Raw genomic sequence first — 21,103 nt, forward strand, 5'->3', positions numbered from 1 at the left:
CACAAAGAGACACAGATAGTCATGGTGTGGAAACTAAAAGAGCGTTGTTTTACTCTTGATACAGTAACTGATATAAAACAAACTGTTGTCAATTAAAACAACTAGGTTGTGAGACTTTCTTTTAAAATTACCGTATTAGTTCTGTGTAATTTAATATTTTCTTTAAGCTCGTTATACAATTAGAGTCTCATACCGGCCCATGCCTAGTGGCGACCAGATGCCCCCGAATAAAAGAACCACGGATCTGGTTCCATGTCATTTTCTTATTTCCCCGACCTTCGTTCCTGTCCGGTCGGTGAGGGCACAGAACCAGCCCCTCCAAACAAATCAAAAAGCACAGGCATACATAGGAAGGTACTTATTACAGCTGTAAAACTACGATTTATGAAACGAGACCACAAGTAGTTTATGACGATGCAGTTAGTCAGGAAAACTGAGTCAGGATTGAATCTGTGAGAGCAGAGAAACATGCGTACCGAGCCTCAGACTCTATAGTAAGCCTTGTTTTTTTTTTATCCAGGGAAAGTTTCTCGAGTGAAGCCGTCACTTTAATGCTCAAATATATTCTCTGAAGTCTTAACACAGACTTATGCAACCATTGTTGTGGAACCAAGGCAATGTTCAGGCCACCCTGTTGTCTCGCGTCTACTTCACCAAAACCGCTTCAGTCCTTTCAGGGAAACAGACCTAAGTACACAATGGCGTACAGATATGGAGTGAGATGTGAAACAGGATATAACTATTAATTATTACAGAAATACTGCAAGTAAAAAGAGCATCACATTTCCAAACAAGAGTTTTTTTTTCCTCCTTTTTTTTTTTAAATACATTCTCAGCGGCGTCTTTTGCGCCTGTGGTCCAGAGCTCTCCCCCGCCGTGGCCGGTGCAGGTTTCCGCTCGTGTCTGCGGCTGGACCGGGAGAAAAAGTGCCGTGGATTTCCGGGGATGATGGTGCGGACGCCGCCGCCGCCGCTACGGCTGGCTGATTGCTGGAGTGCTGGGCGACCAGCGGCTGCTGCTGTAGGTGTGTCTGATGCTGCTGTGTCTGCTGCTGCAGGTGCTGTGGTTCTATGTGCTGCAGCTGCTGAGGCGTCTGCGAGGGGTGCGCTTGCTGTCCCCGATGCTGCTGAGGCTGCGGCTGCGGCTGGTGCTGGGCCTCCAGCACTCCCAGAAGCCTTTGCAGGAGCACATTGTTTTGCTGCAGGCTGACTACCAGTGCCTCTTGAGAAGCAACAAGGGTTCTCATATCCTGTCGGAAGCTTTCGCCGAACTCCCGCAGGCTCTTCTCGACCCGATTCCCCAGCTGAATGGCGGCCTCCCCCAACCCCCGGAGCTCATCCTCGAGCCAGGAGCCGCGAGGGGCGGCTTCAAGAGGACCCTGCTGCGTTCCAAACGACGGCTGCGGGCTGCTGGGCTGGGGGCTGCCGGGCTGGGGGCTGCCATTCAGGAACGGAGCGCTGTAGAGAGGAGAAGGAGGCAGCCACCGCTCCGACGTAGGCGGAGGTCCTATCCCCAGACCCAGTCCCAGTCCCAGTTTGTCATCTATGCTGTTTTCCACCGGCTCGCAGTCGGGCTCTCCCATGTCCCTCTCCCGCTCAGAAATGTCCTCCTCTTTCTCCAAGCCATCCCTCTCTGATCCGTCCATTCCCACACCTGCATGACGGGACCAAAGGTTACTGCGAATACCGCCGCACACGAAGAGTCGACGCTGCGAAAAGCGAACTAAAAGTAAAACGTTCCTGAAATTAGTGTATTTGTCCTTGATTTGAGCAGCAAAATACGATTATTTGCCAAATAAATGAGCATTTTAACCCCTAAAATAAGACAATTAGATACACAGCACGTGAAATAAGATGGAGATGAGTTGCTCCTATTTTAAGAGTAAAAATCTTACTCCATTGGCAGATCACTTGAACTTGCCTGCTCAAATCAAAGACAAATACACTCATTTCAAGAAAACTTTACTTACTCTTAGCTCCTTTTTAGCAGTGAAGAGAGACAAACAGATCTGTGGTTACCTCCATCAGAGTCAGGCAAGCAGGGCAAAAGGGGCCTTAGCCTGCTGCTCTGCTTCTGCCTCTGCTGCTGGAGCCTCGGACTCGGCTGAGAGGAGCGCCCGAGCATGGAAGACCCCCTGCTGGACGGCAGGTAGCAGCTGCGATGGCGGGCGTCCGCCAGCCTGCCGCCGTTGCGCCTCTTCAGGTCGTCCCAGCGCTTCTTCACCTCTCGGAGCGTGCGCGGCACTCTGGACACGGCGTTGACTCTCTCCAGGATCCCAGCCCAGATGCGCTCTCTCTCCCGCCGCCGGAGCCTCCCGGCGGGGCCGAAGAGTTCTCCCTCACACCGGGTGACTTCTGACACCAGCACCTCCAGCTCCGCCCCGCTGAAGCGACTCTTCCTTTTACCCGCCCCTCCAGCGGCCAGCGCGGCCGACATGGCTCTGTCTGCGGGGAAGAGGTGAGAAGATCTACAGGTGAAACAAGTATAAAAAGAACACGTTTCACTTATTGTCTGACGTTACATCAGGGGAAAAAAAACGTGTTCCTTATTTACTGTTATTGGCTAAATGGAAGAATAATAGAGGTTTTGTTTTTTCTTCCGGTTGAAATAAATCCTGCGTAAGATGTTAGCCAGGAGGTTAAAGCTTGGGTCTGCCAACTGGACGATGACCATAAAACTTCCAAATTCAAAACAAAAGGACTTAAAAACAAAAAAATAAAATGTTTTAGAGTGGTCCAGAGAGAATTTGTGAGCGCAGCTAAAACAGTGTGTGTGTGCACAGGCGGAGCCACAAGCCCGACCCAGTCACTCAACTCCTACAGAACCAATGAGCTAAATTACTTTTAACTTCAGTTTGAAACAAATAACCAGGGAGTAGATGTGATCTACACTAAAGACAGAATTTCAACTGACCTGGACTCTGTCAACAGGGTTTTCGAATCACTGCACATCCTTAAAAAGGTGCATAGCCCCGTTTTTTTTTAAAATTTATTTATATGTCACTAGCTCACTCTGGTTGCATACAAAGTTTTCATGAAAGATTCATGAAAGAACACGTCCTACTGGCGTGTTAGTTGTTATTTTTGGTGCGTCGCGGTTTGTTTTTGCTCAGTTTGTTAGCAAATAAAGCCTTTCATGCATATTTAGAATAACAACGGAAGTACGGCACTGCACATGTGCAGCAGGGGATAAAACAAAGAAGCAGCTAATGGCTATTAGAATCTCCCAGCAAAACAATGAAGAATGGTCCAAGATCCAGTGGAATAAATATATATGATTCCAGGAGGGAAAAGACTGGAATGTGGCTGGGAATACAGTATTAACGTTGGAGTTCACTGAAACAGACGCTAAACCTGCTGAGGCTGTTAAAGATTTTGTAGACTGGTTTATTTAATTAATAACGGTTGGTCATTGATCACGTCAAACTCCCGCTTTACTGCGAGGCATTGTAGAGGGCCAGGCTCAGTTGGGCATTATTTACAAGTGATTTATTAATGAAGCAAACCGGCATTATGGCAGTTCTGTCATACTGCCACTAGATGGCGCCACATCTGTTTATATCTGCCCATCGCGCCCAGTGCTGGGTTCTATTCAGCCTCAGAAAGGACCATCAAAACACTATCAGGATGGCGGCTTGGTGTATATAACCTTATTTTATCATGATTAAATGGTTTTTGATGTTTTTTTAATAAGCATATAATGTGGCTATATACCTTTAAAGACAAAGGGATCTGATGGTGTGACGATATTTGTTCTAAAGACATTTTCTGAGGAACCCAAGCCAGCTTGGTGTCAGCTTTTCCCGCTCTCTATATTGACACTTATTCTGTTCCTGAGCTTTGGAGAAAATAAATAAATCAGTTCTTATTAAAGTTCCCGAGAAAGTTTGTTCCTCTGTAAACAATGATTTTGGAGCAGCGGCCATCAACCGTCAGAGAAACTGATCAAACAGCCACCCCTGGATCCATATCTGCTTGCATACAAGAGGAAACGGAGTACAAGCGATGCCATTTTACCTCTTTTGTACCACCATTAAAAACATGGAGAGGCCCTCCACATGCAAAACATGTGGAGGGCCACATGTTTTATTTTTTTAATTATAGATTTTAGCTCTGCTTTTAATTCCTTTCGGCCACATGTCCTTCTGAAAAAAAGAGAATAAAAAACACAACCCCCCCCCCAAAAAAAAAGCCCAAATACGGATAGAGCTGAATATGACCCATTTTTAAAGTATTATCATTTATTCCGTTTTATTTAGGCCACAGCTGGTGATCTAAACTGTCTTTTCTCTGTCAATTGACCTCTTTAATTCACTCTTTACACTAATGCTTGTGTTAACTCCCAGCCAAATCAATATGTCCCTTCTTAAAGAGCCCAGAAGTCCCTCAAATACCCAGGAAGTCACACTGACAATGACCTCAGCTGGCGAATACAAGTGGACAGTGTTTGTGCTCGGATCCATCAGCGTCTACACTTCCTGCGCAGACTCGGGTTGTTTGGTGCTCGTACAAATGTTCAGATACGTTTTTACAGAGTGACAATTGAGTCAGTTTGAAGCTGTGGCACACTGCATGCTGGTTTGGTAACTGGACTGTAAAAATCAAAACGTTCGACTTTGAATAAGACAGCTGCAAAGATTAAGACAGCTCTTCTAACTCCTCGTGTGTCACTAAACTCAGGACGAAGGTCCAGAGCTCTTCTCTAACCGGCACAGATGTTCATTTCTCCCGTTATCGGTTAAAGTTATTTATGAACACAGGGCGTGAGACAAACGTGTCCAGAGGAATGCAAAACATAAATTGGTTCTCATGAACCAGTTTGGTCCTTCAGTTTTAGAGGTTGTTTTTTATGTCTGCATGGGTTTCTTCAGTTTTTATCCAGTCAGGAGGATATATGGCCCTGTTTTAAGTAACTTAACTTTATATTGTGTTATAAAATTGTGTTTGTTTTCTTTGTGATGTTTTGGTAGAGTGCAGTCTGGCTGGGCAGTGTAATCCATGTGTCTAAGGCAAATTTCTTTCACTCTGACTTTTATACCAGTTCTGCAAACTATCGTGACGATTTTGTGTTTTTCTTCCACTTAATTAATGATTAATGAGTACATTGTTCCACAAATCTTTCCTTGAAGTCTTGATTCATCTTTTATTCTGAATAAATCTCTACCCTGTTAAATATATAGATTTTTTCCAAATTGAATGGTTTGAAAAAACTGATCTTAGAACCTTAATATAATTTACTGTGGCCTGATATTAGTAGGTCACTGTGGGTGGACCAAACTGTTAGATTTATGATTCAAAGACCTATTTCTCACATTTTTGTCAACAGTTCTACTCACTGCATCACTGTGCAGCCCTGAACTGAATTTTGTATAAAAATAAATAAATAAATAAAATAAAAGGCAATACATGCTCCATTTAGTACACAAGAATGTAGCAGCGACGTGGAATGTGGTCCCAGTAATTTTATAATATTTCTGTGGTAATTTGGAGTCAAAACTGAAAATAAAAATCTCATAAATTGTCCAGAAACGACGAGTAGGAACTTCTTTTTGTGTAATATCCATGTTATAAAACTGACTTTCTTCAATATTTTTAAATTGGCTGAAATAATGTTTGAAAAGGTGTGTGCTTTTATCTATCTATCTATCTATCTATCTATCTATCTATCTATCTAAATAGATAGATAGATAGATAGATAGATAGATAGATAGATAGATAGATAGATAGATAGATAGATAGATAGATAGATAGATAGATAGATAGATAGATAGATTTGTTGTTGCAGCCCTAGACATATCAAAGCAACATAGAGCAGCATAAATGTAAAGAGGAATTCAATTTTATGCCTGGTTTTCAAACTTTTTTTTGTGTAATTTGAATGAATTCCCCATTCCTCCGACAACCCCAAATGCTATCAATCATCTTCAGGAGTCACCTAATTAATGCACCTCGTCTCTGAGCAATTTAATCTCACAATAAAATTTTTTTTTTTTTTTTAAGATACTATTAGTGGCTTAATCAGGGAAGCACACAAGAAGCAAATTTGGAGGAGCTACAGAGGTCCAACACTCAGATGAGAAAACCTGCAGGACAACTATTAGTTAGACACACCTCCAATATGAACTTTTTTCGGATAACTTTTATAGAAATCTGGGGAAAAGTCCCATTAATTGTTTGCCATAAACCAAGTAGGGGGTGCAGCAAACATGGAAGAAGATCCTCTGGTCAAACTGCGAATCACAAGCACTGCACATCTTCCTCAGTGATTAGGGAGTCGGGCTTTTGCGTCTTGGCGAGGCTGCAAAGATCAGCGGCTCGAAACTCAGCCAGTCACTCTGGGTCTCTCTGCTCAAGACCCTTGACCACAGATTGCTCCCCGTGCGTCACTCTGTGTGGCAGCACACTGCTCCCTGACGGAGGGGTTAAATGCAGAGACTTATTTCCCCTCTGTGGGTCTAGTTAAAAGGCTGCAGAACACTTGAGACTAGGAGGCCGGGATTTGGCTGATAAGTGCTGTATCCAAAAACGCCACAATTTAAACTTTCCGCTGAAGTTACAGACTGCCACCGCACGGCTACAGGTTCTAAAAATGGATTTAAATGGACAAAGACTTTACCGAATTGCATAACAAAATGCAACGTCCAAAGTCAGATAAACCTGAGACCAGCTTCAAAGGCAGCGTGGCTCCCGGACGTGAACAACTATTCGACAAAAATAAAGCAATCACTACAAACTGCGGTGTGGATTTGATTCATTCTCGCTGACTCTTCCCATTCCAGGTGACGCGCGCGAACGCCTAAAGACACAGCATCTGTGTTCCCCGCTCCCCAAACTCCCCTCACTTCTCCGGACTTACTCTGCTCAATGGACAGGAGGTCGTCCGAGGACATGCCGGGCGCCATGATGTTGGGATGCACCACTACCACGTTGAAGGGAAGTCCTCCAGCTAAAGCGCCGGTCTGGTCACAGCTGTTCTCCGAGTCTTCATCCTCCCTGGGGAAGCCGTTCTCTGAGGCCGGCCCTCCAAAGGCTCCCTCCGGGGACTCCACTTTGATGTGCATGGGAGGTGATTGCTCGTACAGCAGCCCCCCCTCCTCGTAGTACTCAGTCATGGATCAGACCTGGTTTAGAGCAGAACTGACTGGCGGGCCAATTCTGGTACTGGCAGCCCCCTCCCCATCAACTACAGCTCAAGGTTTCATGTGAAGCCGGTGTTCCAACATGGCTCGGGTTTAACAGACTCTAAAGCAGGCTTCTGAGGAAATATAAAACCGATCTTTAAATACTGTTTTATACAGTATCTCTTTAGAAAAGTCTAAGTCATGGTTGATGAAAGATGGTTAAAACGATCATGTTCTCTCTGGTTGTACATCCGTAGACGCTTTTGACGTCCACCTCCGGCATCTCAGCCCTCCTCAGGTGCGCTGATGTGTCACTAGAACCACCTGCGGGGCGCAGGAGGAGGCAGGGCGGGGGCTACGTGGACCCTCTCCATCCATCTGACACACAGCAGCACCCTCCAGGTGGAGACTCTCCTCCAGGATCTGAAACACAAACAGAACAGAAACACCACTAACTGGGCAGCCACCACGCCTCCGCTGGCCTCCATGTCTCTTTTGCTTTCCTCCCCCCCCCGACAGCATTTCGCATTTCTCCCGCCCCCGTGTCGCATCGCTGCGCATTTCTAGCTGCACAACATCCGCAATGGCTGCGCATTCCGCATACATTAAGGAGCTAACGTTGAACCGGAGCTAGCAGCTAGCCTGGGCTGCGGGGTTAAAGCGGCAGCTCCCCGCGGGCTGCCGGCGTCAGGAGGAGCCGGGTGGGTTAAAGAAGGGGGGGAGTAGGGGGGGTGCGACCGTGTCCTACCTGGAGACGAGTCCCCATGGGAGGCGAAACCCCAACAACAACAAAGAAGAAGCTGGCGTTAGCAGCCGATACACAAACCCGGAGAGCGTCGCCTAATTAGCGCGTCATCGGTCGGCGGACGGCGTTCGGGAGCAGTCGGGGAAAGAGGCTTTGCGTTTTTTTTTTTTTAGCCGACGTGCCCGAGCGTGGCTAAAACGGTGCGAGTTTTACGGCATTTGCGGCGCTTTTGGGGAAATAAAAACGGATTAAACACTAACACCGTTTTGAACAAGTTCACATTTCAATAGGTTTTGAACCACGTGGACCATCACAATGATCTGCCCCATGCACTTTAGAGGTGTACAGAAATCTGCGTGGTGTGGCGGGCATTTTTATTCACCCTCCTTTACCCTGATACCCCTAAATGAAATCCGGCACAGTCACCTGCCTTCAGAAGTCCCATATAATTAGTCCTTCAGTTAGTAGTTTAATCTCGGTTTGAATGCAGCTGTTCTCTGGAGGCCTCAAACAGTGCTGCAAAGTTGCTGGTAATAAGCAGAATTGGCAACACTGGCCTTAAAGGTTTATTAGAAAACATTACTGAACAGTAGTTTTTTTTTAAGCAGGGTTAGATTACAAATCAATATCACTAAAATCATCACATGAAAATGAAAATAGCAAGCCTGCAAAACTACCATGACATGGCCATTGAATCCCTCACAGGTAAGGCAATGAGAACATTGATCGGAGAAACAGCCAAGCGGTCATTGGTGACTCTGGAGGAGAAGCAGAGGTCCACAGCTCAGGTGGGACAATCAGTTAACTGGACAGCTATTAGTCATGTAAACGAGGCATCCGTAAGAGTGGCCAGAAATAAGCATTTGTTGAAACAGTGAAAAGTCCTGTCAACAGTCCGCCATCATTTATGTAGGTGACATGGCACAGTGAAACCTGGTGGTGGTGTCAGCGGTATAGTTGTGGCTATGCCTAACTTAAGCAGGGATAGGGAAGCTGGTCTAGGTTGATGGAAGGATGGGTGGAGCTGAATAAAAGGCAGCGATGAAAGAAAACCTGCTAGAAGGTTAAAAACACAAAAAACTGTAGTGAAGGTTTGGCTTCTAACAGGAAAACAACCCTTAGCTTAAAGCCAGAATGACAATAGAATGGGTCAGATCAACACATATTCATGTTTTAGAAAAGCCCAGACCTAAATCCAATTGAGAATCTGGAACCATCCAATTAGATGAAGACTGAGCTATTTTGAACAGAATGCAGACAGAAGATGTGCAAAGCAGACTGAAACATTCCCTAAATTATTCTGCTTAAACAGGAAATAAAACACACTGATAAACCTTTGAATTTCTCCTATTTAAACTTTGACCAGCTTGAAAAAAGTTGTTAATGCATTTACATTAATACAGATTTGGAAGAGAAGCTTCAGCTCCGGTTCTGATTAAATTAAAAAATGCAATAAACTACGATTCAAAGCATTATTTACACAAACCTTAAAAATAAATCAAAAAGATAGCCTATGCCTGAATTCACCCAGCCTTTTTTGGACAGAGGACCAAAGTTTCCACATCTCAAGGTTAGTTCTTTCTCAGAAAAAGGGAGTTCCTGCACTGTCCAGCTGTGTTAAACATACAAAGATAAGGTATTTGTCCGCAGGCAGTCCAACATATGGCGAGAGGTCCCTTAAAATGCAGGCCGATTGGAGTGAACACACGAGATCTTTTTTAGTGACCACTAATATAAACAATTTTACATGAATAAGTGTACAAATGTAATATTTAATAAACAAAACTTTCAGTTATTTGGAGTTCAAAGCTTGTTATCAGAGCTTGGGTAATTTATGGCAGGAAACTGACAAGATGTGAGCTCAAAAATTACACGTGATAAAAGCTCAATTGCTGTTATTCAGATGGACTTGAACAATCTTTAGTTAAGACTCCAAGAACAACCACATTTCTCCCATATTTTCCTTTCAAACTGTTGTATTTCAATGCAGATATAAGAAGTTGCCAGAAAGATGCCAGAAAAAGATAAATTATTTCCGACCTTTAGTGTGACGTTTATCCTGTATTATTCAGCTGCAACACAAACAAACCTGCTACAGGGAAGAATACATTTAATAAAGAGTGGTGGTTTCTGAAGCGTCGACGCTAAACTGATGTTATGGTCTGATTAAATCAAACTGGAGCTTTTTGCCACTGTTACAAAAGGCATGTTTGGCACATATACTTTATAGCGCATTACCTTAACAGCACCGTGCCCACAATGAAATAAGGTGGTGGCAGCATCATGCTGTGAGATTACATGTCTTCAGGGGGAACAAGAGTAAAGGTGAAGGAAATCGTACACAGTTCCAAATACTAGTTAGTTATGACTACAAAACATTCACGATCTGCCAGGAACCTGAGGATGAAGAGAGGTTTCATCTTCAGCATCACGGTGAGTACACCCAAAGCAACGGAAAATCAAGTTTTGGGATGACATAAAGAGAGTTGAGAAGCAAATCTGACGGAAAATCTGTGGTCCCACCAGAAGAGTGAAGCGAACAAGAGATGTCTTCACAATCTGATAGATTTAGAGAAAATATGCAATGCAAAGAAGGGAGGAAATACTCCCATGCGCTAAAATAAAATCAAAACGGACTTCAAAAAATATATAATTTTTACGGGGGTGCACATTTATGAGAAACCAGGTTGTTGCAGCTTTTTTTTAACTTTTTGTCCTTTAACAGATTTGTTTGACTTGTCATTTGAGTGGTGCAGAATGTCCCTTCGTGTTGTAGAAACGTTTAAAATTATTCATCACGAACTGATTCTTTTTATGTGACAAAATCTGGACATTTTTACAGGATCGAGAGCCGCTGTCTTTGCACGTTGTACATTTAATATTCCTTCAGTATTCTTTGCACAGACATGTTAAAAGCTGTTAGACCTTTCAGCCTAGAAATAGCCAATTCAGAGAATTCCATATTTGTTTAGTAGCTTTGACCAGGATGCTCTTTCCCAGGTGAGATAATATTTAATCGCTGAGCAAGTCACATAGAGAAATGTTTGAGAGCAAGGGACTGATAAAGAGCTGAAGTTAGAGAGTATATAAACCCCACCAGCTCTGCCCCAGGTGTGTGTGTAGATTCATAAGGTGCAACCATGAAGTACTTCATTCTCTTGGCCCTTGTTGCTGCAGCTTGTAAGTTTCTGTAAGGGATTCTTTTATTCCTGTTACATATTAAGTAATATTTTAAGAGTCCAAAAACTTTGGTTTACAGATGCTGCTCCCATTGAGGACGATAAGATCGTTGGAGGCTACGAGTGCAGGAGGAACTCGGTGCCCTACATCGTGTCTCTGAACGTTGGCTACCACTTCTGCGGAGGCTCCCTGGTCTCCAGCACCTGGGTGGTGTCCGCCGCTCACTGCTACCAGTCGTGAGTCAATCAGCTGTGAATTCAGTTCAAATGACGCTAAGAACCGCAACAAGTCGCAAAATATACATGTTCTACCCTCCTTCTCTCCGCAGTCGCATCAATGTCCGTCTTGGTGAGCACAACATCGCCGTCAACGAGGGAACAGAGCAGTTCATTGACTCTGCCAAGGTCATCCGTCACCCCAGCTACAACAGCTACAACCTGGACAACGACATCATGCTGATCAAGCTCAGCAGGCCCGCCAGCCTGAACAGCTACGTGGGAACCGTGACCGTGCCCTCAAGCTGCGCCGGCTCCGGCACCAGGTGTCTGATCTCTGGATGGGGAAACACCCTCAGCTCTGGAAGTCAGTGCGACATTACAAACATCTCAGAGGCACGATGATACCTGATGCACGTTAGTCTGACGGGGATACATTTCTCTGCTTACTCTCCCGTGGTTTTAGCCAACTACCCTGACACCCTGAGGTGCCTGGATGCCCCCATCCTGAGCGACACCAGCTGCAGGAACTCCTACCCCGGACAGATCACCTCCAACATGTTCTGCGCCGGATTCCTGGAGGGAGGCAAAGACTCCTGCCAGGTAGGGCACGGAAAGCTGCAGCATTTAGAGAACAAACCAGTCTTCAGAAGACCTTTCACTCACACCTCCTCTCATCATCTCTGTGTTTCAGGGCGACTCTGGTGGCCCCGTGGTGTGCAACGGTCAGCTGCAGGGTGTGGTGTCCTGGGGTTACGGCTGCGCCCAGAGGAACAAGCCTGGAGTCTACACCAAGGTCTGCAACTACAACGCCTGGATCCGCAACACCATGTCCTCCAACTAGATGGACAACGGAGTCACCGAGATCTGTCATGGAGCTGAAGAATCTGTCATGAAAACAAATAAATGATCAAGATGATGTCCTTGTTTGCCTTATTCTACTGGATAAACACATATTGCCTAATGGAAATAAAGTTTTTTCTTTCTAATCAGCAAAAAAAATATAAAATGTAGAAATCCATGATTAGCAAACACAGACTACATGATCATGCAAAATAAAGTCTCTTTGCGCAGGTCCCTGAACTCAGTGACTTATAAATGTTTACAAATGTAAAATTAAACTGCACACATGCCGGACCATACTAGAGGTGAAGAAGTAGATGATTGGGGTTATTTAACGTGGATTGATGGCCACAGTGAAAAGAAGAACCCAGGATTCTTTAAGTAAAAACAATGAAGATCAAAGCAATTTAATCACTGTTTGTGTCATCCCTTTCATCGCTATGACTTTTATGTTTAGAAGTGTTGTTTAGCTCACATCCATGAAAAAGGAATAACACATGGTGATGATGTTGAATATTTTAGATTTACCTTTATAGCTATGCTTTCTACGTCATGGTATCATGACCAGCTATTGCACAAAAATAAATAGTATGTCCAGCAGGTTAGACAAAGTTGCTGAAACGTCATTGGAACAACTAGAATGCTTTATGAGATGATAAATGGTGTCCTGGGGACTCACCGACCTCCTGGACAGTCTGAGGTGCAACCTGGTGGCATTGGACGGACATAAACAGGATGTCCCACAAATGTTCTGTTGGATTTAGGTCAGTCAATTCCTTCATCCTCCAGGAATTGCCTGCTTACTCTTGCCACATGAGGCCAGGCATTATCCTGCACCAGGAGGAACCCAGGACCCACCGCACCAGGAGGGACCCAGGACCCACTGCACCAGGGAAAGGTCTAACAATGGGTCTAAGGATTTCCTCCTGATACCTAAAGACAGTTATGAAGCCATTCTTTATCCTGGACAGGTCTGTGTGTCCCTTCATTGGTATGCCTTCCCAGACCAAGAATGACCTGACACCAAACCAATCATGCTGACACAATGCTCATCGCAGCCTCTCCAGACCCTTTCACATGTCACATGAACCCAGAGTGAATCTGCTGTCATCTGTCAAAAGAACAGGGCACCAGAACTAAACCTGCTGATTCTGATATTCTCTGGCAATTGCCAGCCGAGCTCCACGGTGCGGGCAGTGAGCACAAAGCCTACTAGAGGAGCCCCCGGGCCGCCCTCATGAAGTCAGTTTCTCATGGTTTGGTCAGAGACATTCATGCCAGCGGCCCGCTGAAGGTCTCTCTGTTTGGCTTTGGTAGCACTCAACCTGCTCCTCCTCGCACAAAGGAGCAGATACTGGTCCTGCTGATGGGTTAAGGTGTCTGCTGGTCACTCCCACAAGTAGTAAGTCAACAAACAGTCCGTTGGGGTCAAATAAAAATGCTAATGCTTTTAATTCTTTATCCCAATTGAGACCTGATGTGTTATCAAAGGGTTCCATTAATAATTTTCAGCAGCGCATGTTACTCTTATTAGAAACCATTGATTGATAAAACAATAGAAACCAACATAGACTCACAAAATATGTCCCAAAAGTTTCACACATTAAAAAATACTTACATAAAAAATACATAAAAATATAGATTTCAGAAGCTCTTTAAGTAAGTCAACAAACAAACCGTTGGGGTCAAATAAAAATGCTAATGCACAGCAGTGGTATTATTTATTTAATTAAAAATTTTCCAAAGCAAAATGTAGTTTATTATTACTGGGCACCATTATTGTGCTTTCTCCTCTGCTGTCACATCCAGCTGAGACATGGTGAGAACAACACTCCCGCCAGGGAGAGCCTCAGGAGTAATAATCTGGACAGTAACATCAGGCTGACCAAGCTACGTAGGCCTGCCACCTTGAACAGCAACGTGAGCCCTGCCCTCTAGCTGCCGCAGCTACCGCAGAGGGAGAACTTTTAGATTGCCAATATTTTGCAAGTGGGTCCTCATTAAGACTGGTTTTAAATGCACAGAAAACATATTGTTTTCTGTGCATTTAAAACAAGTTTTAGACTCTTCGAAACTCTCTTGTAAAACCTGAAATGCTGTTTCTACTTATTTTATTGCTTGTGCTGCAGAGTGAGCTGATGCATAAATGATTGTGTCGTCAGCATATAAATGCAGTTTATCCTGGATATTTTTACTTAAATATGTAAAAACTGAAAAAGAAAAAAAGGATGGGAGCCGAAATCGAGCCCTGGGGTGTACTTCTAGTTATCTCAAGGAAGTTTGATTTATGGCCTTCTGCTTGAACACACTGAATACTAACTTTTAAATAGTTTTGAACACTGGAGCCCGATAAGAAGCGGTTGATGATCAACTGAATCAAATGCTTTGGAGAGATCAATAAATAATGCGGCACAAAGCTGTTTTCTGTTCTGGGCTCCGATGAGAGCCGTCGCAGCCATGGCAGCAGTAATAGTACTTTGACCCCATATAATGCCAGACTAATAATTACACAAAGTATTACTTTTAGATAAAAAATGTTCCACCTGCAGTTTAATGTGAATATGACAAACAGTAAATGGTTCAAACTGATCTCTGTCTTTGTACACTTTACTCTGTTGAATGAACACAGATTCACTCCTAACAAAGCTCACCGGTTAGAAACATAAAAAATATTCCAATCTTATCTAAGTAAGCACAAGGTAAAATACATATAACTTACATAAGGAGAAAAACTGTTATTTCTAAATTAAATGAAAACTTACTACGGATCATTTCTGTTGGTAGATCACGTAGTTCAGACCCAGCCATGCCATTTATCAAAGGTTTGGTCACTGAACCTCGACGTGGTTTAAGTTGTAAAATGGAATATTGAGATTATTGTCTGTGTTTATGCCTCAGATTTCAGTTTGGATTCAGCATGGTATGGCAAGTTTATTTATAAAGCACTTTTCAGTAACAAGACAATTAAAAGTTTAGGATTAGTCGACCATCTTGGTGTTTTTGGATGGTGTCCTGGGAAGGTTGCCATCTGGGCATTCTGGTGTGCTAATGGGGAACTTCACTGACCTGGCAGGCAACCACACGTTACCTGGTGCAGAGTGATTGGTTTGGAACTTCCACCTTGATCTGAAGCTGAGAGGTGTTTGGTTTTTGACATTTGTGCTATGTAAGGGATATCCTTAATGAACTGCATGTTAAAGCAGAAAGTGCTTCATAAATGTACTGGATTCCAGGCCAGTGAGACACTTTTGGCCAAAGGTTGAGGACCGATCTTGAAATCGCATCACCAGCTGTACAGCCTATATACGTATATATATATATATCTATCTATATATATATAGATAGATATATATATTACATTTAAGATGAAAAACCTTCTTTTTCTGTAAGTATGCACTTTTCAGAACTCCTCAAAGCGCCATTGTTGTAGCTTCACCAGATTCAAATTCTGCTAACAAATTGAAAAAAAATAAAAAATAAAAAAAATATATTTATATGACCTAGTTATTTAAATTGAAATGTTGTTTTTTTTAACGGTGTATACCATTCACAATGCATTTAAAATATGAAATATATGTTTTTTTAAATTGAGGATTTTTTAAGTTGTCAATTCTCTAAAAGTATCTTTAGATTATTCAAGTAAAATCAATAGATTATTCGATTACTAAAATAATTGAAACTTCATCCCTACATTTCACCACTAGACTAATAATGAAATTCAGTCCTTTGGAATAAATTGCCAGCCTATGTTGTTTTACATGGTACATAAATTGAGAGTCAAGAGTTTAAAGTTTAAATGATATAAAGTGAAATGTACACCATTTAATGGTATCAATTGGTATTAACTTTACTTTTTATTGCATAAATATTAGTATTGATTTGCAGTGCTCTCTGCCATGTTCGTGTTATTACCACGTCAGCAAAATCCAGATGCTCATTTACACATGCACATTTTCCAAAGAGGTAAAAATAGGAAGCCTGTGTCCTTGGTCAGTCTGATAGCAGAGGGTTGGAAGGGTATATAAAGAACAGCAGTAGAGATGAACAGGCACCCAGGCAAAGGACGCAACCATGAAGTACTTCATTCTCTTGGCCCTTGTTGCTGCAGCTTGTAAGTTTCTGTAAGGTATTCATTTATTCCCGTTACATATTAAGTAAGGTTTTAAAAGTCCAAAAACTTTGGTTTACAGATGCTGCTCCCATTGAGGACGATAAGATCGTTGGAGGCTACGAGTGCAGGAGGAACTCGGTGCCCTACATCGTGTCTCTGAACGTTGGCTACCACTTCTGTGGAGGCTCCCTGGTCTCCAGCACCTGGGTGGTGTCCGCCGCTCACTGCTACCAGTCGTGAGTCAATCAGCCGTGAATTCAGTTCAAATGACGCTAAGAAACCGCAACAAGTCACAAAATATACATGTTCTACCCTCCTTCTCTCCGCAGTCGCATCAATGTCCGTCTTGGTGAGCACAACATCGCCGTCAACGAGGGAACAGAGCAGTTCATTGACTCTGCCAAGGTCATCCGTCACCCCAGCTACAACAGCTACAACCTGGACAACGACATCATGCTGATCAAGCTCAGCAGGCCCGCCAGCCTGAACAGCTACGTGGGAACCGTGACCGTGCCCTCAAGCTGCGCCGGCTCCGGCACCAGGTGTCTGATCTCTGGATGGGGAAACACCCTCAGCTCTGGAAGTCAGTACGACATTACAAACATCTCAGAGGCACCTGATGATACCTGATGCACGTTAGTCTGACGGGGATACATTTCTCTGCTTACTCTCCCGTGGTTTTAGCCAACTACCCTGACACCCTGAGGTGCCTGGATGCCCCCATCCTGAGCGACACCAGCTGCAGGAACTCCTACCCCGGACAGATCACCTCCAACATGTTCTGCGCCGGATTCCTGGAGGGAGGCAAAGACTCCTGCCAGGTAGGGCACAGAAAGCTGCAGCATTTAGAGAACAAACCAGTCTTCAGAAGACCTTTCACTCACACCTCCTCTCATCATCTCTGTGTTTCAGGGTGACTCTGGTGGCCCCGTGGTGTGCAACGGTCAGCTGCAGGGTGTGGTGTCCTGGGGTTACGGCTGCGCCCAGAGGAACAAGCCTGGAGTCTACACCAAGGTCTGCAACTACAACGCCTGGATCCGCAACACCATGTCCTCCAACTAGATGGACAACGGAGTCACCGAGATCTGTCATGGAGCTGAAGAATCTGTCATGAAAACAAATAAATGGTCAAGATGATGTCCTTGTTTGCCTTATTCCACTGGATAAACAGATTGTTTAATGGAAAAAAAGTTTTTTTTCTCTCCAAATCAAAAAAATAAACAAAAAAGACAATATTTCTGTGAACCTATTAAATTTAAAGGGGAAATTTCATCCAACATCCACTTTTTTTAGCCCTGAAATACATTTTGTTGTCTCTAGAAGTGCAGAAAAGTGAAATGTAGTCTGTCCAGGAGCTGCATAGATATCTTTATATTCTGTTTGGGTCATAATTTTCAAGCTGTTCAGTTTTCTCTATTTTTTATTATGCTTTTTTTTTTTGTAACAATTACACCACAGTATTTGCTGTGGAACTGCTAACCAAGGTCATGGACTTCAGGCTTACCAATTTTACGAAGCTGCCACTCTTATTTCTCACTTTGATTTTACATTTTAAACTGAAGGATTGTGAAGCTACTGGTGGATACATCAAAATGCTCGGTTGTTGGGTTTACTAACCTACACAATTCGTGGAGGGGTGGCCACGTGGTTAGAGAGCAGGGTATTTGCATCCCGGAGAAGCTGCAATATTCCTTGTTTAAGTCCCACAGGCTGCCAGTCCGAGCAGCAGTCTGTGGGCCTGAGCAAGAACCCTAGTCCCAGAATCCTCTCTGGGTGCTGCACGTCGGCAGCCTACTGCTCCCTAAGGGACGCAGAGAACACATTTCATTGGGATAAATGTCGCAATGACAATAAAAAAGGGGGCTGTGGGGTAGCGATAACGAGGGGTTCAGACCAAAGCAATGCAGTTTCACTATATATAAACTGAATGATTTAAATGTGAAAAGGAAGAATGGAGAAGCATCTGTCCCCTTTAAGGTAATTCAATTATTGTTTGTGTCTAACTGTTATCCTTAGTTACAGGTTTAGAAGTCTTGCTTTGCCCACATGTATCAAAAATGAAAAACATAAATATCTCAGAATTTAACTTCATAACTATGTTTTTTTTTACCATTCCACAAAGACACACAATGTCTAAACAATGCAGATAAATATGAATCAGATAATTCTTTCGATCTTGAAAACAAAGACTTTGAATAAAGAACGTTTGAAATCTATATTTCTTTATGTCTCAATTACCTCCACAGCAGATGCTTTTGGAACATGTTCTGTGATTCTGTTGTTTTGTGTATCAAGATCTCTAATAGGAGTAGAGATGCACTGTTCACAAATATGAAAGGAACACTTTGAAAACACATTAGATCTCAATTAGGAAAAAAGAAACGTGCGGGATATTCATCCTGATATGGAATGGGAATTGTGTTAGGAGCTAAAGGATGCCGCGTCATTTGATGAAAATGAAAATGACCACCCCACTGAGGGCTTGATCCAAACAAAGTGGAGCTGAAAAACTGATGCGGCAGGCTAGTCTAGTTTGCTGAAATGTCATTGCAGTGAATAAAGGTGTTACTCAGTAGTTTGTATGGCTAAAGATTTCATCCTGATAATAGCAGTCAGGGTGCCGTGGTTTATCCTGTAGGGTGTGACCCTATCTGTTAAATAGACACAGGTCGTGGGAACAGTAGCTTTCTATGCCATTGTGCACACATTGGCAAAGTCACCAGTGCATAATAAAAATATCTCCCTATTCCCTGTGGTTTTACTTTTTTTTAAATATTCTTAATTCTATAATTATTTGGGTTGAGAACTCAAACAAACCCGAAAAGCTGCACAGGGTTTAAAAGTGTTTAAATGCACACCAGAAAACTCCTAATTGTTTTCAGAGAATGAAATTTGCTGAAATAGCTGAATAAATCACTGGACTAGTGTCCAACGCAAAGTATTTTAAAATAGCTGAGGTCCAGAGAGCATAGAAAGACCGCGATAACCAGGATGTGAAGGCATGTTTGTGTGCCAGAACGGGTCAAAATCACACCAGAGCAAAGCACGAGACTGTTCTACTGTTATTCACGGTGTTGTTCCAATATCATAACCATATTAATAAATGTGCAATACTTTTGTCTTATTTTTACTTTTATTTTGACCTAATGAATTTAAGACTACAACCACCTTTAGATTAGCTTTTTTTCATTACTGATTTAGTGTGTAACTTTTTGCCCAAATTTCCCCATTGTGGGACAATAACAAAGTTTCTTATCTCTATCTTTACATCTTGACTTCGTTATTGGACAGCTCTGTTTTATTGGTACCTGCAGATTGCTTGGGTTGTCACGACCTTCTACAGAAGCACCATAGAGAGCATTCTGACCAGCTGTCTCTCTGTGTGGTGTGGAGACTGCAATGCCACCGACTGGAAGAACGTGAGGAGACTGGTGAGGATAGCAGAAGGGATCATCGGGGCTCCTCTCTCCTCCATTAAGGACAATCCATCTCAGCGCTGCGTGTCCCGAGCCCGAAACATCATAAAAGACCCCTCACACCCCCACCATGGACTGTTCTCCCTGCTACCTTCTGGGGAGAGGTTCCGCAGCATCCGCTTCAGGTCCACCAGGTTCTGCAAAAGCATTTTCCCTTTTGCCATCAGACTGTTGAACTCCTGAACTCTAAACTGGACCCTGCACCACTTTTTGCACATTTGCACCATTGCATCTTTATCTAGCATTACAAATGCTGTCGAACTTGCAGTTTCCGAATGCATTTTTGCACAAATGCCGTTTGCACCATCATTTCTGCACATAAAAATTGTTTTCATTGTTCTCCTCTCCTGCATTGTTTACATTTTAATTGTTTACTTTTTAATCACTGCTGCAATTTTCCTGCATTGTTTACATTTCAATTGTTTACTTTTAATTACAAGCTGTATGCAACGAAATTTCGTTCTGTATGCACTATGTACATACAAAATGACAAATAAAGATGTCTAAGTTGTTACAACCTGTGTAAATTTGCTGTCAACGTATTCACTGGAAACACCTTGACACATTCAATACTTCACCAGCTGCTGCTAACGGAGAAAATAAAACTCAATCAGCAATATCTTGAATGCACAGTGAGGCTAGCACACTGCAGGACTCGTGATTTAATAATGGTAATCCACATCACATACTTTATCTGTCTGATGAGGAGACAAGTTCCCATAGATAGGACATTTTTTGACCAGTCTGTATAATCTGATTGAATTTGACTTTGGAAATTGCCTTGAGATGAAATGTTTCATGAATGGGCGCTGAATTGAAGTATTAATTCCTGTGGCGTGTGGCCCTCTCTGTTCATTCAAGACATTTTCATACAGCTTTACTGATAACAGTGGAAGCTGCTGCTGATGGAACCGATGTCCTTCCAAATTTTAGCAAAATAATAAGAAACAAACCTATGCCAGTTTTATTTGAATGTATATAAAAAAGACACAATTTTATGTGGAAAAACAAACTTTATTTTTAAGACAAACTATATCCATAAGTCTATATACAACAACAAAAAAAAGTGTCCATCAAAAAAACTATTTTCCATGATTCCAAAATACTCAAGGCAACAGCACAAGGAGCGAAACGCAATCTTTCTAAAGTTCACAGATACAACAGGAGAGGCATGTTTGACAGCCAGTGTACATATCAGCATAATCGCTAAACAAAAGTCCAACATGATTTAGGTTAACCGTGATAATGAACATGTACAAAGCTGGTAATCAGCCTTAAAATCTCAGGAGAAAATACTGACGGGTGTCTGAGAGCAAAACATGTCATTTCTGAACATCCCCTTCCAAACCAAAGTGATTTAGAAAACACCAGCTCCATGTTTAGTTCACAGCGATGTGTCCTGATCAAGTACAC

At 43.0% G+C, this 21,103-nt stretch overlaps 3 protein-coding genes across 4 annotated transcripts; 2 read left to right on the forward strand and 1 right to left on the reverse strand.

Annotated features, from left to right (window-relative positions):
- Positions 1-811: 811 nt before the first annotated feature.
- si:ch211-261d7.3 (myb-related transcription factor, partner of profilin) lies at positions 812-7,996 on the reverse strand. Of its 2 annotated transcripts, XM_012871834.3 has the most exons (4): positions 7,869-7,996; positions 6,856-7,543; positions 2,019-2,444; positions 812-1,653 (listed from the first exon to the last, which is right to left on the reverse strand). In XM_012871834.3, the coding sequence occupies exons 2-4, from the start codon at positions 7,109-7,111 to the stop codon at positions 833-835; spliced, it is 1,503 nt and encodes a 500-aa protein (XP_012727288.2). In that variant the 5' UTR covers positions 7,112-7,543; positions 7,869-7,996; the 3' UTR covers positions 812-832. The 2 variants fall into 2 exon arrangements, with proteins under 2 accessions (XP_012727288.2, XP_021176923.2); XM_021321248.2 differs by lacking the exon at positions 7,869-7,996 and having other exon boundaries at positions 2,019-2,467; positions 6,856-6,969.
- Positions 7,997-10,935: 2,939 nt separating this feature from the next.
- Positions 10,936-12,180, forward strand: LOC118556109 (trypsin-3-like). Its single transcript, XM_036131906.1, has 5 exons — positions 10,936-11,045; positions 11,125-11,281; positions 11,374-11,627; positions 11,727-11,863; positions 11,955-12,180. The coding sequence occupies exons 1-5, from the start codon at positions 11,006-11,008 to the stop codon at positions 12,102-12,104; spliced, it is 738 nt and encodes a 245-aa protein (XP_035987799.1). The 5' UTR covers positions 10,936-11,005; the 3' UTR covers positions 12,105-12,180.
- A 3,928-nt stretch (positions 12,181-16,108) lies between these two features.
- prss1 (serine protease 1) lies at positions 16,109-17,351 on the forward strand. Its single transcript, XM_012871855.3, has 5 exons — positions 16,109-16,214; positions 16,294-16,450; positions 16,544-16,797; positions 16,899-17,035; positions 17,127-17,351. Exons 1-5 carry the CDS (start codon positions 16,175-16,177, stop codon positions 17,274-17,276), a joined length of 738 nt encoding a protein of 245 aa, XP_012727309.1. The 5' UTR covers positions 16,109-16,174; the 3' UTR covers positions 17,277-17,351.
- Positions 17,352-21,103: the final 3,752 nt, after the last annotated feature.

The sequence above is a fragment of the Fundulus heteroclitus genome, chromosome 3 (assembly GCF_011125445.2).
Source record: "Fundulus heteroclitus isolate FHET01 chromosome 3, MU-UCD_Fhet_4.1, whole genome shotgun sequence".
NCBI lineage: Eukaryota > Metazoa > Chordata > Actinopteri > Cyprinodontiformes > Fundulidae > Fundulus > Fundulus heteroclitus.